The sequence below is a fragment of the Mya arenaria genome, chromosome 16 (genome assembly GCF_026914265.1).
Source record: "Mya arenaria isolate MELC-2E11 chromosome 16, ASM2691426v1".
Taxonomy (NCBI): Eukaryota; Metazoa; Mollusca; class Bivalvia; order Myida; family Myidae; genus Mya; species Mya arenaria.
The window spans coordinates 26,622,462-26,637,479 of record NC_069137.1 but is presented as its reverse complement, the minus strand read 5'-3'; the positions used below and the strand labels follow the sequence as shown (position 1 = coordinate 26,637,479).

Sequence of the window (15,018 nt, the reverse complement as noted above, 5' to 3'; positions counted from 1 at the left end):
TCGGGTATCCTATAATTTTCTTTTGACGTCCCCAAACTTCTTAATAAAAATATAACTCAATTTATACCACCAAAAATATTCGTCCTGGGCTTGATTCTTGAGTAGACCAGCGCTCGTGATACTTTTACTGGGTCCTCTTACATTAAAGATCATAAGGCTAGAGAGCATAAAATTCAATGTGTAACTTTTTTTGGCCTAAACTGTATTTCAATATACATGAGATCACATCCGTCAAATAGATTTTGCTTTACTCTACAGATGTCCTTGAGCACTCAAAAGCATTGTAAGGATTATAACTTAGATATCTTATTAAAATGGGGTCCGATCAGTTGAGATATCCGATACGTAGATATCTTACTGAAACGGGGACCGATCAGTTGAGATATCCGCTAAAAAAATCAGATCAGTATACCACAGCTCTTTGTGGGTTATAAACAAACAAAATTAGCAGAAATGAATGAAACATCTTTTGTATGGTTCCAAAACAGTGTTTTTTTCAACTTAAATGGGGATGGTGGTGTGGCCCTTTTGATTGGGGAAAAATAGCAAAAAGGGGAACAATACTAACATGACTTGCTTTCAAACCTTTTACTCAACAAACTTAGGGATACATTTATTAATGGCTCTAATTATTGCTACATTTAATTGCTGAATGTAAAGAGGTCAATGCTCCTCGATTTTGATTATCTTTAAATGGGGATAGGTGTGCAAAAGGGCTAATGTTCTAGTTTGACAGTATTGTTTCTCCGGCGCTTAATCTGAACATCACAAATTATAAGATTTAATTGTTCATTCTGTTCTGTTTCGTTTTGGAATATTTCAAACAATAAAATTAAATATGAAGGTATATTTATTTCATCAAAATCTTAAAAACATGTTCTAACTTGGGGTTCCATGATGTCTGACAAACCTCGTTTGTTGCATATACACAACAATGATAGAATGTTTGACGAAAATGTAACTTTCTTAAACAAATGATACATCAAAGAAATCGCTTATTGATTTTAACACACTCAAGCACTTCAAAACAAAGCAATATCGTGAATGTCCGAGATAAAAAATGATGCAAAAATCATGACTGTCCAGGATCTAAAATGATGCATAAATTGTGACTGTCAGAAAACTAAAATGATGCAAAAATCGTGTCTGTCCGAGATCTTAAACGTTGCAAAAATCATGACTGTCCGAGATCTAAAACGATGCAAAAATCATGACTGTCCGAGATCTACTCCCTTTGGAGATCTACTTATAAACTGGTATATAAACCATTGTCCACTCCTGTATATAATTAACATAGTGTTAGTTCTAATAATAATGATGATAATAGGCTTATAGGTGGTAATTATTGCCATCTTCTGGAAATACAATGAAGCTTGAACTAAGACTTGCATCTGACCAGGAAAAAATAGTGGGCCAATTGTTCAGAACTTCGCTATAGTTAACAACATGATTAACGAAATCATTGTTAACTTTTTAACCTCAAATATTTTATAATGTGCTCACATATTTAAACATAAACAAGTTCAGGTGTAACTGTTGGCAATTAAACTGGTTAGAAATACTTCAGATTACAAGTGTATCCATTAAATTTGAAGATTTTAATGTTAACAACGATAATGTTAACAATTGTTAACTTGACAAAGTTATGTATATGTGACAAAAGAAAATAAAGAAATTTTACTGTAAGTTGGTCAATAATTGTCAAACAAAACATGAACAAAATTGATAATAAACTGTAAAAAGTTATTGTTTGAGGTACATAAATATATCGCAATAATTGCTTTGATTAGGAAACACCATAGCCGCAAATTTCAGAGTGTTATTTTGTAATTATGTGCTTTCATTTATTATTCATAATTTAAGCTAATATTAGGGCAATTATGAACAATTTCTTGGTGTATTTTGGCTTATAATATGGAATTTTTTATAGGTCTTTAACGTACAAAAAAGTATTATTGAAAGATTCTTAATAATTGAGATCCAGTGACAGAAACAGTGTATTCTAACCACAGCAAACATTTGACAAAAACTTAGTAGTGTGTAACCATGTCAGCAAGTTCAATCCCAGCTATCAGTGTAAACAATGTTACCGTGGCAACAGCGAAGGCAGAGTCTGAGGGAAGTTCCCAGCAATCATTGGACAGTATGGATGACAATCAAGTTTGGGGATCCTCCCAAAATGCAAATAAGCATTTCCCCATGGGAAAAGGTCAAGGAAGGGAATCCGATTCATCTATTGTGTCTAAGGGATCAGTAGGGTTCGTTGAGGGGCAGGTGGAGGGTTATTTGGCATCAGATTTACACTGTCATAGCTCCTCAGCATCTATTTATGGACAGGTGAGTGATTACTTCCCTTTATATTGCAAAATATTACTAGGAATGAGCTCCCTTTGTTGATGATTTGTCATTAATTATGTCTTTGAAATAATTTCAGGACTTGAATAAGTAAGTCATATCCTAATTAACTCTCTGCCATTACGATCTGAGGTTTAGAAAAGGTCATCTTATAGTGACCTTTCCTTCAGCCAATCAGAAGCCCACTTTGCTTTGTTTGGTTATTAGCAGTGATGGAATGAAATTAAGCTGATATATTGCTGTGTCTGATATTCAATGTTAAACATTAAGATATCAACTTTCTGGCTTTTTTTAACCAGCGGAAATAATTCAGTGGGTAGAGCAGATGAGTGTAGAACAAATGAACCTCTGTTTCGAGTCACATATTCACTTTTTTATGTCAATTATAAATTTTATCTAAATTTATCATAGAACTGACACGTTAAGAGTTTCAACAGCTCATGAAAGGTTTCAACAGCTCGGTGTCAGATCCTACTTTAAGCATGTTAGCAAGCAAGATTGTTCAATTTAAGTCATATTGATGTAATGTTTTACATGTTTCAATGCCAAAAAACACGCTGTAATGCTACACGAGCGAAAAATCTGCATTAATTTTTATCTTTTAGCAGGTAATTTGACAAATTTCTAGTTAAATTGCCAGTCCTTAATATATGGTTATATACATAAGTTTTGTCAGCCAGTGACCTCGTGAGGGAAATTATACACTTGCGTTGAAAAGCTAAGATATTTAAATTATAAATGGGCATAAAATTTCAGCTCAGGTGTATGATTTTAAATAGCAGTAAAAATGTGGGCATAATTTTTTTACCGCCTGTGTCTTGCAAATTTGGAAAAAAGTTGACTTTGGGGAAAATACATAATAATGCCAAAATAGCTTATATAATGGAACATATACATGTTTTCATATTTGTATGCATACATTTTGCTGTAAAAGAGAAAGTCTTGTCAAGATATTATTTATTTTCAAGAAAACATAATTTTTTTGGGGGGAAAATGGACATTTTTTCACTCGGGGCAACAACAGTTAATTGCATAAAATTGACATTTTTTTTTTGCTCCATATGGTTTCATTAGGACAACATTCATTAACTTTCATGAAGTATAAATGAATATCAGTGTAATTTATCCGCACAGTAGTTATTGAACAGTCAAGGCCATTATGTGTGTTGCTGTTCCAATATGAGAGTTCATGTGTATACGAACACAAAGAAAACTCTCTCAAACAGTGTACAATTTAAACAAAGAGGCAGTTAAACCCTTGATTATTATTCAAAACGTTTGCTTCCTTAAATGTGCACTACATACTACTAGAAATCTTGTTTAAAGTTTATGTTTTTAAGCATCCATTGTTGAAACTAAAATTTAAGTTTTCAAAAATAGTCTTAAAAACATGTTATGTCTGATATGGAAAAAAACAAGTTTATAAGTGTAAGACGTCAGATAACCGAATATTCATATCTTGAAGTTATTTAAGCTTTATGCATTTGTAAATAGTGGTATGTTTGTTGAAGCCTAAAGCAAGTATTTGACAAAAGATAAATTGCTGGGATGTATAGGATTTCCTCATTTGTTTGTAACTTCTTTTGAGTGGTTGGTACACTAGGTCAGGGTTAGTTTTTAGGATGTTTTTATGATAAATAACTTAAGTTTTGCATTAAAGGCACTAGACACCAGGTTGTCTCAAAAAAGGCAAATACAGTAAATCTTTAAAATAATTGTCAATGCGAGCTAATTGGAGACTGAAAGTGCATGATTTCACACGATTGAAAGAATAAACGCAACAATTATGTTGCTGATTTTTCCTGTTAAAAAAACATGGTTTCCCAGTTTGAAAAACATGTGTAATGTTTTTTTCTGAACATCTTGCAAGTCATGTGATCGTTTCACACACTTATTGTCATTAGGTGTTTTAGCAACTCCCTAGCATTTTCAGAAGAGTAAACCTTTTTCAAAAAGTTTCGATTTTATCACTGATGTTGATTCGTCCGTTTCTTTGTCAACATTGTTTCGCAGCAATATTAAGCTTTCTTGCCATGTCTGTTCGTCTGGGAAGGGAAGCAATGAAGTGTGTATATTTAGCATGTGAAAGTCATAAAATGAGTACAGACAAATATATTGATGCTATTTTTAAACTTACTATGATTTACATTGGTCAACAATCCAAAGTTTGAATTTGAAAAATACAGAAAATCTGCGAAAGATGCACATAAGGATATCAATATTATGTTTTATATTAAGTTTTTGAAAACTTTCTTTCTTTCTTTCAATTTTATTATCTGATGTCTCTTTAAACAATATATTTTTTGGGGACCTTAATAAACTACACTACTATTTTGTATACAGCCACAATCATGCTTGTATTAAGTTTACGCAACAAACTACATAAGACTCAGAAAAAAGGAATGCTTGATTCAAACACTGGCCCAAGAGTCAACAGAAAGTGGGAATGGCGAAATTTTAATCAAAGCTCACTGTTTCCCCACATATTTTTAGCATGATGAAATTTTTGGTGAGGCAATTTTGAATGCTGTTACATGATGTATATTACTTAGTCACTGAATACAAAGGATGTTTGAAAGAATGTTATTTTCAAAGATAGATTCAAAACCTAAAATGGCTTATTTGAATTCGCAGGTAAGATGTTTTATTTTTTTTTAGCAAAGTTGTTAATGATAGAAATGCAGTTTTTAGTGAGATATGGGGTTGGGCCACAATTTCTCGAAACCTCTTAAGTCCCTTATAACAGGCTTAAAAGCTTAAGCTAAGTACACTATTTTTATTTGGGTATAATTTGTAGAATATTTACTGGTACATTCTGAAGTTTATGGACTTAAAAAGACAATTATCTTTTTGTATTATAATTTTAAATCATTTTCTGTTAATTTAAATTAAGATTAAGTAAAAATTTTGGCCAAGTGAAATAAGCTACTTAATCGCTTGTTACACTTAAGAACTTTCGAAAAATTAAGGTCAGATGCTTAGTAGAAATTCAACATTATGAATTTATTGTTTGCTTTTGAAATGTTGTAAATTTAAGCGACATTTAATTCTTGATTTTTTTTGTGGCACAAATATTTTATTGTAGAAATTGAAAAAGTCAGTAGGCAAAAAAAATGCATAGTCATCAATTTGTTGACATTAAGTGCGGAAGTTCTTGGATTTCATCCAGTTTTAAAGCCTTAAAGAGATTGTCGCATATAGATTTGCCAAATTTGTAAAGAAACCATATATTGAATTTCAAGTTCTTAATATTCAGGCAACGAGATAAAGGTATTTATAACTGGTTTAGGAGAAGTTTAGTTCATTTGGAATATTGGAATAATATTATAATATTTATATGTTTTAGATAATTTACGGTGAAATTGTATTCACATATTATACTGGAATTCTTCATTAGGACATAAAGTGTCATAATTGGAACATTGTGAACTGCTTCTGCAATTTTTTGTTTATGGAAGTAAATATTTCCTTAGCGTGAACGACATAACAGACATTCCAAACAGTAGGACAATTGACACAGGGTATTTTTATGATACAAGATAAAGGTCATTCTTTCGTTGTTTTGGGAGAATGAACTTTTTCATGAATTCAAAATTTTCCCATCGTTTGTTTTACATTTTTTTAATCTTTTTATTTTTATGAATAAGTTAGTAGGTTGAATGAAATGAAATACTCTTTTTATCCATTTAAGTTTTTCCACAACAAATAAACTACATTTGTTCAAAGGTGATATTTCAGTTGAAAAATAAATAAAGATATTTTTTATTGTGCTGATTTGTAATTGCTATTCAACATTGGTTAATTAATATGCATTTTGGGAAAATAAACGAATAACAAATATCAGCTTTTAAAATCACAAAAAAACTCTGTGTAATTTGCTAGGAATTTAGACCAAAACACCGTCACAGTGTAATGGGTGAGAAAAGTCACGTAACGTCTGATTAATCATTTTCAAAATATCAATTTAAGGTCTGTCTTATATCTATCAATTTAAGGTCTGTCTTAAATCAACGTTTTTGGAGAAAATTGTTAAATCTGAATATGATACACAGGCAATATTTCTAATCAATTTAAATTCGGCGGACACTAACCACGTACCATCTACAGTAAAAATTAGAAATGCTATCAAGATTTATCCATCTTTTATTTTTGTGCTAAATTTTGATTTTTGTATATACATTTATCATGCAATGGACATAAATAATAGAGAGTAATTGACATAAGTAAAAGAAAGCAATTGACATAAATAATAGAGTGCAATCAACATAAATAATAGAGAGTGATTGGGATTCTTTGTGTGAATTGTGCATGTGAACTATGGCACTGTTTATTGGAGGAAAGGTGGAAGCTAGCCGATCAATTTCTGTGAGTAATATTTTACTATATATGGGACCATTTTATCAATGCGCCTGTGACAATTACCTTGCACTCATTAAAGGTCGAAAATTTTGGTTCGACATTATGTCAGTATAAAATATAATATTGTACGTTTTGGTTGCAAAATTAAATAAACTAGGTATGAAACTAGGTTTGAAATGACAAAAACAGTTTTTGCTTCCAAAATCGATAATTTTACCACACAGAAATGTAGATTAAAAAAAGCCATGCTATAATACAATTGTTGAATAGATGACCCAAATGTTATATATAAAGTATAATTATGCCCTAGCACTAAGAGGAATGGTTATTGTTGGGTATTGATTTTTGAACATGAACAATCATTATCATTATTAGCTTATAACAATATATGTTTTATCAGTCAGCATTTGTTTACAGCACTCCTATTGACATCATTACGGAGATTGCTCAAACTTGTCAAAATGTAAAATTTATTTACCATTCATTCTGTGGTATATTCTGTACCATTTCCATGAGTTACATTTACCTTCAGCTAATTCTATGGTTTGCATTCAGCAATGTGTGGCATTTACTCCTAATATTGCCTATTTAAAATACCAGGCATTTACCAATTGCTTATATGATATGGGTGGCATTAACTTATAACCTATATTTTATGTGCCAGTTATAATTTGCATATTCACCAATTGCCTATTCTATGTGTGGCTTTCACTAATTGCCTATTCTGTGTGTGGCATTTGCCAATTGCTTATTCTAAGTGTGGCATTCACCAATTGCCTATTCTATGTGTGGCATTCACCAATTGCTTATTCTACAGTACACTCCACGCGGAACTACCATTTTCCGTTTTCCTCGGCGGATTTCGGTCATCGCGGACACGACATCCAATTGATCATAATCCTCTTTCCTCGGCGTTTTTACTCGTTCACCCACCGAGGCTGATCAGTGGACCGTATAATTACAATCGCCGCGTTACTCGGAGGTAAAAACACCGCGAAACTCGGAGGAAAACCGATAAGAATCTCCCACTATATCTAATTTTGTTTAATTTATTTGATAATTTTTGCTACACCCGTAATTGTTTATAAAAATAATTTATTTCGCGTACCTAATTTTCGGACACCCAAAGAACATCAATCGTAACTTTCACACTTACCAAGTTTCACAGACGAAGATTATTGATTTTCATCTTTTATCCTGGCTTGATTACCTAACCGTATAGTAAACCACTGTGACAAGTTAATTAGTAAATACATGTACCCATCTTAAATGATGTAGAAAGAGAAAGTGTGAAATATTTATTGGAGGATTAAATAAACAACAAGGGCAATCAAGGGATTAAGAAAACAAAGACATGACATTTTTGTAAAACAAACTTATACCACACTTATAGACTGTAAGAAGCAATTATGTACAGTTATACTTATTGAATCATCAATAAAAGTCAACACATTCAATGATATAGGTAAGTAATTAATGTGATGAATTAAAGTTGGAAATGCAATACTCCAGTTACATTCGAAAACACCACTCAGACGCAGTAATCCTGCATAACAATATACTTGCTCTCCATGAGATCCTCGTGGGTAAAACTGTGAGTTATGTGACGTCACACAGAGTGACTGTTTGATCTGAAGCCGATAGAATGTGTTATTCATTTCAATGCATGTATAAAATGGTGTTTAATGGGATTTTAATTAACTTGATAAAGGATTTACATTTATATGCGTAATAAATAAGTTTAGAACCATTGATAACTACGGATAAATTAATAAGTCAGGTAAAATGCAAATTAGGAAAAAAAGACCGAAAAATATTCACACTTACAAACTTCTCAACACCTTCATTACTCCAATCTAATTTAAGTTCTCAACACCTTAATATAGTAAGAGAAAGATAACAATAACAAACACAAACGCACGCTATGGTATATCTTTTAATTACATAATGTGAAAAACAACAGTTGTTAGACGATTCTGATGAAAATTGATATGGAAATTTTCGATTATTGTTTTTAAAAAGAAACTTACTGTACTTTGAAAAATTAATTATCTAATTATTTAATACTGTTTTAACAGAAGCAATGTACTGTAGTAGCTATGCACAACACGCGGAGTTCCGCGATTAGGTCAATAAATCGATACGATCACCGGCGCTACCGGCAATAAAACCCTCCATAGAAAATGATTAACTCGGTGCAACTCGGCGAAATTTAGCGAGGAAAAAGGTTGCGTACTCGGCGGAAATCCGCGATAAATTAAAAACGCCTCCGAGTCACCGAGGAAAGTGGTAGTTCCGCGTGGAGTGTACTGTATGTGTGGCATTCACCAATTGCCTATTCTATGTGTGGCATTCACCAATTGCCTATTCTGTGTGTGGCATTCACCGATTGCCTATTCTAAGTGTGGCATTCACCAATTGCTTATTCTATGTGTGGCATTCACCAATTGCCTATTCTATCTGTGGCATTCACCAATTGCCTTTTCTATGAGAATAATTCAGCTTCATAATATTCACTGATTTCCTATTCAATAGGACCTTGTGACATTAACCTATTCTTTTATTGGGCATTTACAAAATATCTATTGTATCTTATGGCATTAATCAATTGCTGATTCCATGTGTGGCATTCCCAATTTGCCTATTCTATTTTGTGGCATTTACCCATTTTATAATGCCGCATTGACTTATTTCATTATGTGGCATTTACCAATTGCAGGCTTCGAAAGAGACTGAGGTAAAACATTTAAAAATGACCACACCATGTTTCACTGGCGCGTTGTGAACCTGTAGCACAATTGTATGATCAAACAGACACATCAATAATACCGTGTGTTATTACTGGGACTTATGTAGCATATGAATCATCACAGTCTATGTAGTTAATTTCATCATATTCAGACATCAATATCAATGATTTATCAGTGCGTCTGTTTATAGAAGAAACAAATCGAGGTGTTGTCAAGGCCTTGGTAAGTGTCGTTATCGCATCTTGCTCACCCGCATCGTCGGCTTGTAAAAACTTTAACCTTAGACATAAATCAGAAACTGTTCAAGATCTTCACATGATGTGGCATGAAACTATAGGTAGCATTCAAGGGCCGTGATGTGATTTATTCGCAGATTTTCGTAATTCTGTGGATGAAAATGGATCAAGTCCCCGCCCTCCAAGAATTTAAAAAAAAATCTTTCAGCTGATAAAAACCCCACATTAGGTTCTTTTGGTTATCATTCCAGTTTGCTTCAAATTTGAAGTCAGGAGAGCCCTCAAAAGAGCTTCTAAAAAGCCATTTTTTCTTCTACGGCAGTGTGCTTATGACCCCCAGAATGCCCCAAACATGGCCAAAATGGTTTCAGCCCTCCAGCTTCCAGGTCATTCACACCCCTAAAGGCGCTTGACTCTTGCTTTATTAATTATTGAGTTATGCCCCCTTTTTAAAAAGGCTTATAGAATCAATCTATCAATGAACACGTCTTTCTTTATCTTTATAAATGTGATATGTTTCATTGAATATGAGTGGAAATGTTAAACTACCGTATTATATCATGTATAGGACGCTAGCATAGATAGGACGCAGGCAAAAAAATAGTTGAGAAAACGGGTAAAAACCCTTGATATATAAGATAGGACGCAGCGGAAAAATGTCAAAATCGGAGCCGAAAAATTGAGGTTGGTCAAGTATATATAACATATATATTGAAGTAAAAAACAAACAAAAAATTGTATATAAGGCATATTTTGGTAACTGTCTTGTGTATTTCGATAATTATTGTCTTATTTTGGTAATTTAGTGTACACAACACTGATATATGTCTTGACATTTTGAGAACATTTACGCATATTATAAGACTTATACAAATGCCGTAATAGTCCAGACTGACAGTCAACCGTTGCAACCGTTGCAATAGTCTCGACATGCTTTCTGAATGACAGTCAACCGTTGCAACCGTTGCAATCGCAACAAAACTGTGTATTGTCAAAACTGATGATTGTTTTGATAAGGCTTGTCGCTGTGCGGATTAAAGCATGTCGGCATAATTAAGTGTCAGTAATTAGCCTTGCCAGCGGAAGGCACATCGGGTAAAGTGTGAACAAACAACCATAAGGTTTTACCATCACAATAGTTTGTTCTATTGATGTTTTTCTAATGACAGACAGCGGGTGTTTTTCACACCTCCGCACATTTGAAAAGATTTGATAGTGATAATAATGCTACTTTGCGTTATGCACATTCATTTATCAATTTTTTAAAACAGTAACATACAACAAAATGTTTTGTAAAATATCGAAACAATAAAATCATAAACAACGATTAATTGCTATTTACCTCCTTTCCCGATTTCCGTTGCCGTTATAACTCAATCCAGTTAAAGTGCTGACTCACATCGAGTTTTTGTGAGTAGCGTCCCTTTTATAAAAAAGTAAACACTCGTGTTTTTTTCAATTTATTTCTCAATAAATCATTTTAAAGTAAACATTCATTATATTTCTGCGTGTGTTAACTTGCGTGATTTTACCTATGTCAGTTGTTCTCTTCGGTGACGCAGTACAGATACTTACTATTACCGCGTTCTTCCCCGGTCCGATATTTTCAACCTGAAATGGACTTGGAAAAAAAACAGATGAAATTCTAATAGCATAGAAAGGACGCAGGCAATTTTTAAGACGAGAATTGGGGGTAAAAAAGTGCGTCCTATGCATGATATAATACGGTAGGTGTTCCTGAAATTTCCCGGTCTCCGGATATCTTGTCATACGCTTGTTGATAGATTACAAAGGCTAGAAATGGTTTTCTTTTAGGATTATCCAAAGGTTGGAAGATTTGATGGCACTGTATTGATCTTGTATTTCGCTTGCAGTAACCTTCTGTCCTGCTCTTGTGTTTATGTCACTGCTTTTATGGCTCTGCCTTGTGCAAACACTTCAATAAACCTGATTAAATACAAATTAGGGATACACATATTGTAGTGGACATTTGATTACACTTTCAGTGCTCAAGTTGAAAGAAAATCGCAAAATACAATTATAGTTTTTTTCCATATGGAATCTTATGCCCAGTTGTATTTTTAGAATGGAAATACTACAAAAAAATAATATAAACTTTCACAAAAAATAGAATATAATTTTGATCTATTTTGAGCCAGACTAATATTGACGACTTACATTTCTTAATAATTGTCTTTGGAGTATAATTGCCGATTTTGAATCAGATTTTTGTATTTTCGTGATCAATACTTCATGCTTTTTTTTGTCACATCAGTGTCTTTTTTCATGTATTTATTGTTTGAATGTAATTTCTGCTTTTTAATTGAATAAGCGAAAAACAAATTAAAACATTTTGCATGTATACTTAACATGTACAAATAATTTTTGGCTCTATATGTATATCGCTTTATAACATTTGTTTGCTGATATTTCCTTTTAGATCATGTTCATTGTAACCAATAAAATGTGATTCAAACTAAATCATATATTCATTCTCTAAATCTCGTTTACAGTTTGACCTGGAGAGGCTCGAACATGAGGGATCGTACTACATACAGAAGCAGCAGCTGCATGCTGCGTACGCCCATACGGCGCTCGAACATAAGTGCAAACTCGACATCGATTCCGAGCCAAATACCGTACGGATGACGGGAATTATCTGCACTATTGGTGAGTTTGAATATAAATGTTTGTGCTGGAGAATTTAAGAATTATTTTATAAAAGGTATGTGTAAAACTAAATTATCTCTAGTATGATGTTTGCCATGTAAGGAACAGCAGTTTGTGTATACCATGTGACAAATAACGTGATAAGTGCTTTGTCGGAAAGCAATATTTTGCTTCAAATGAAGACTTTAAACAAAGATAACCATTACTATTTATTCACCATATTAGATGAAACATGGCGCAGTCTACGCCGCTAACGTAGCCCCACATTCAATCCTTAACTATAGTTTTATTGAGAGTTAAGTTTCTTAAAACACTTCGACAAACCTCTTCAAGAAACCGCTGTCTGATGGAGCATTATTTTTTTTTTTATCAGTTTTGTCAAAGTGTTTGAGGAAACTATTCACCTAATCAAACTCTGGTAATATGACAAAGGCTGAGCTCTATAAACGGCATAGACTGCCCTTTGTTTCATTTAAAATGGTGAAGAAAAAGAAAAGTTCTCTTTGTTTTAAGTCATCTTTGAAACAAAATGTTGCCTTCGGACGTAGCATTTCTGTAGTAATTTACGACATGGAATACACATATGTTTAATGTTTGATTCTAGAAATTAATCAGTAAAGGTTATTTTTCATGCAATAGTAAGCAACAGCAATGTTTGCCATGTTAGAAACAGCTGTTGCATGCTGGGTATGCCCCACTTAAACAAGTGTAATCTCAACATTGATTCAGAGCCATTAACTGAGCTTAAATTCAGAGCCATTTACTGAGGCCTAAAAAAAAAATACATTTGGATCGGGTTACCCGACCCTACCTACGAAATAGGCGCCGACCCTACCGTTTTTATAGTCAGTTTGAAAAAAAAAATGAAAAACCGTTTTGCCGTTAGCGAATTTGAATAATCAAAGTAGTACCAGAACTGATTACAATGAAAACATCCAATAAAAATAGTTCTCCTAACAATTCAAGCTAACTGTATGTTCTTTTAATGAAGCGCAAGAATTTCATACGTAGCGAGTGAGTTAATCGGGTTAACTACATGAATGTTCTTGCATACGGTCAGATTATATGCAATAAGAATATGAACATATTGGAAAAGTACGCATTGAAAATTTTCCGTTCAATGCTCTGTATTGATAGACTGGTACCCTCTTTCTCTTTTATCGGAAAAGAAACCAGTATCAGCTAACCGCGATGCCCGTCGCACATTCGAAATGTCTTGTGAATTCATACATAAAAAGCGAATAAAGTGTGCGGTCTAAGTAGAAAACAACCAGGAAAGTTGGTTTAAAAAAAGTATTGTTAACCTTTGTATACAATGTTGGTATTCCGAAGTCGGTCCCTGTTCTTTCTTTTTTACATAATTTGCATGTTTCCGTGATATTTTCTTTTCGATACAAAGTTTTTTTAACTAATCATCGCATGGCACTTTGTACTTTTTTAAATACAACATGATTTTTGGTATTTATTGTTAAAATACTATTAATGACTACTAAAAACCATATTATGCTGCGTACCTGTATAACTTGATATTTTTAAGGAAAAGTAAATCAGGGTACCAGTCTGCTTATTGACCTCAAAATTTACTCTGATCAGAGCGGCCAAATGATTCAGACATGTATGTTATCACTACTTCCGGATGCTGATGATGTGAATTTCATAGTGTTTTATTGAGGAAATTTATCAATAAAGCCGCCATTGAATGATTACCACTATCAAACGGATTTATTTTCATCTTACCGTGGGTAGCATTTTTAATTTGACATGTAAATTTTCAAGAAGTACAAGTTCGTTTGAAAAAATCATGTGATTTCAATTTTGCAAAATGGGGATAAAAAAATATCAAATATGCGCATACTTATTTATGAAGTTTCATTCTAAATGAAGCCAAATGTATGAATATGTGCATAGCATCTGTGAATAAGATGATTGTTTACCTATGTGCATAGAAAAGTCTTGGAGCCACTCTCAGTGTAAGTACATGACATTGTGATAAACCATCGCCATTGATAAAACAATCTTGCATGCTCAATTTTGATTTCCTCTCTTATAGCGCACCAGTCAATTGTTACCACGCCTCCCTCAGGGATATACCAGGGAAAAGGGCTGTGTTTTTACCTATCAGTTGTCCTCGTAGCTAAGAACTTCAGCGAACACATTATATATTACCATGTTGGACGTGTTGTAAACATCAAAAAACTAAATATCAACATTAAAGTTATGGAAGCCAGAACTAGTGTCCTCGCAATGGCGGGTGATTGCGGTGGTTTTGTCTTCCCTCAAAATATATCAGGGAATTGTTTCTACCTTAGATCTGCGGGGTGCGGGGTTATTCACGGGATTTTACCACCAGTTCATTCTTGCAGGGCAGGGATTTTACTGGGGATTGGCTGGACGGAAAGTCGGGGGCGGGGGGGGGGGGGTGTTACAATTGACTGGTGCATACTTTACAAGTTCTTTTTCTGAAGACGCTTTGTGCTCACTTTTTGTTATCTAGCCAAGAATGAAATCCAAAAATCAGTCAGAGATACAATATGGTGATGCATTGTTGTTGATAGATCAATATAAATTTGTGAAATATTTGAGGGAAAGGTATTTGGTTAAAAATTTACAAGTGTAACTTTTGAGGTTTTTTTAACAATGCAGTGCTG

The 15,018-nt window shown here is 33.3% G+C and overlaps 1 protein-coding gene across 10 annotated transcripts in view; it reads left to right on the top strand.

Moving 5' to 3' along the window:
- The window catches only part of LOC128221201 (pyruvate kinase PKM-like), a 73,724-nt gene that overhangs the window by 18,806 nt on the left and 39,900 nt on the right, over positions 1 to 15,018 (top strand). For 5 of the 10 annotated variants that reach the window (XM_052929690.1, XM_052929688.1, XM_052929687.1 and 2 more), the window contains one exon: positions 12,214 to 12,370. In XM_052929690.1, the coding sequence (XP_052785650.1) occupies positions 12,214 to 12,370 (157 nt within the window). Of the gene's footprint in view, positions 1 to 1,930; positions 2,338 to 6,562; positions 6,721 to 12,213; positions 12,371 to 15,018 lie in introns of those variants that run through there. The other 5 variants (XM_052929682.1, XM_052929683.1, XM_052929685.1 and 2 more) reach the window with 3 other exon arrangements.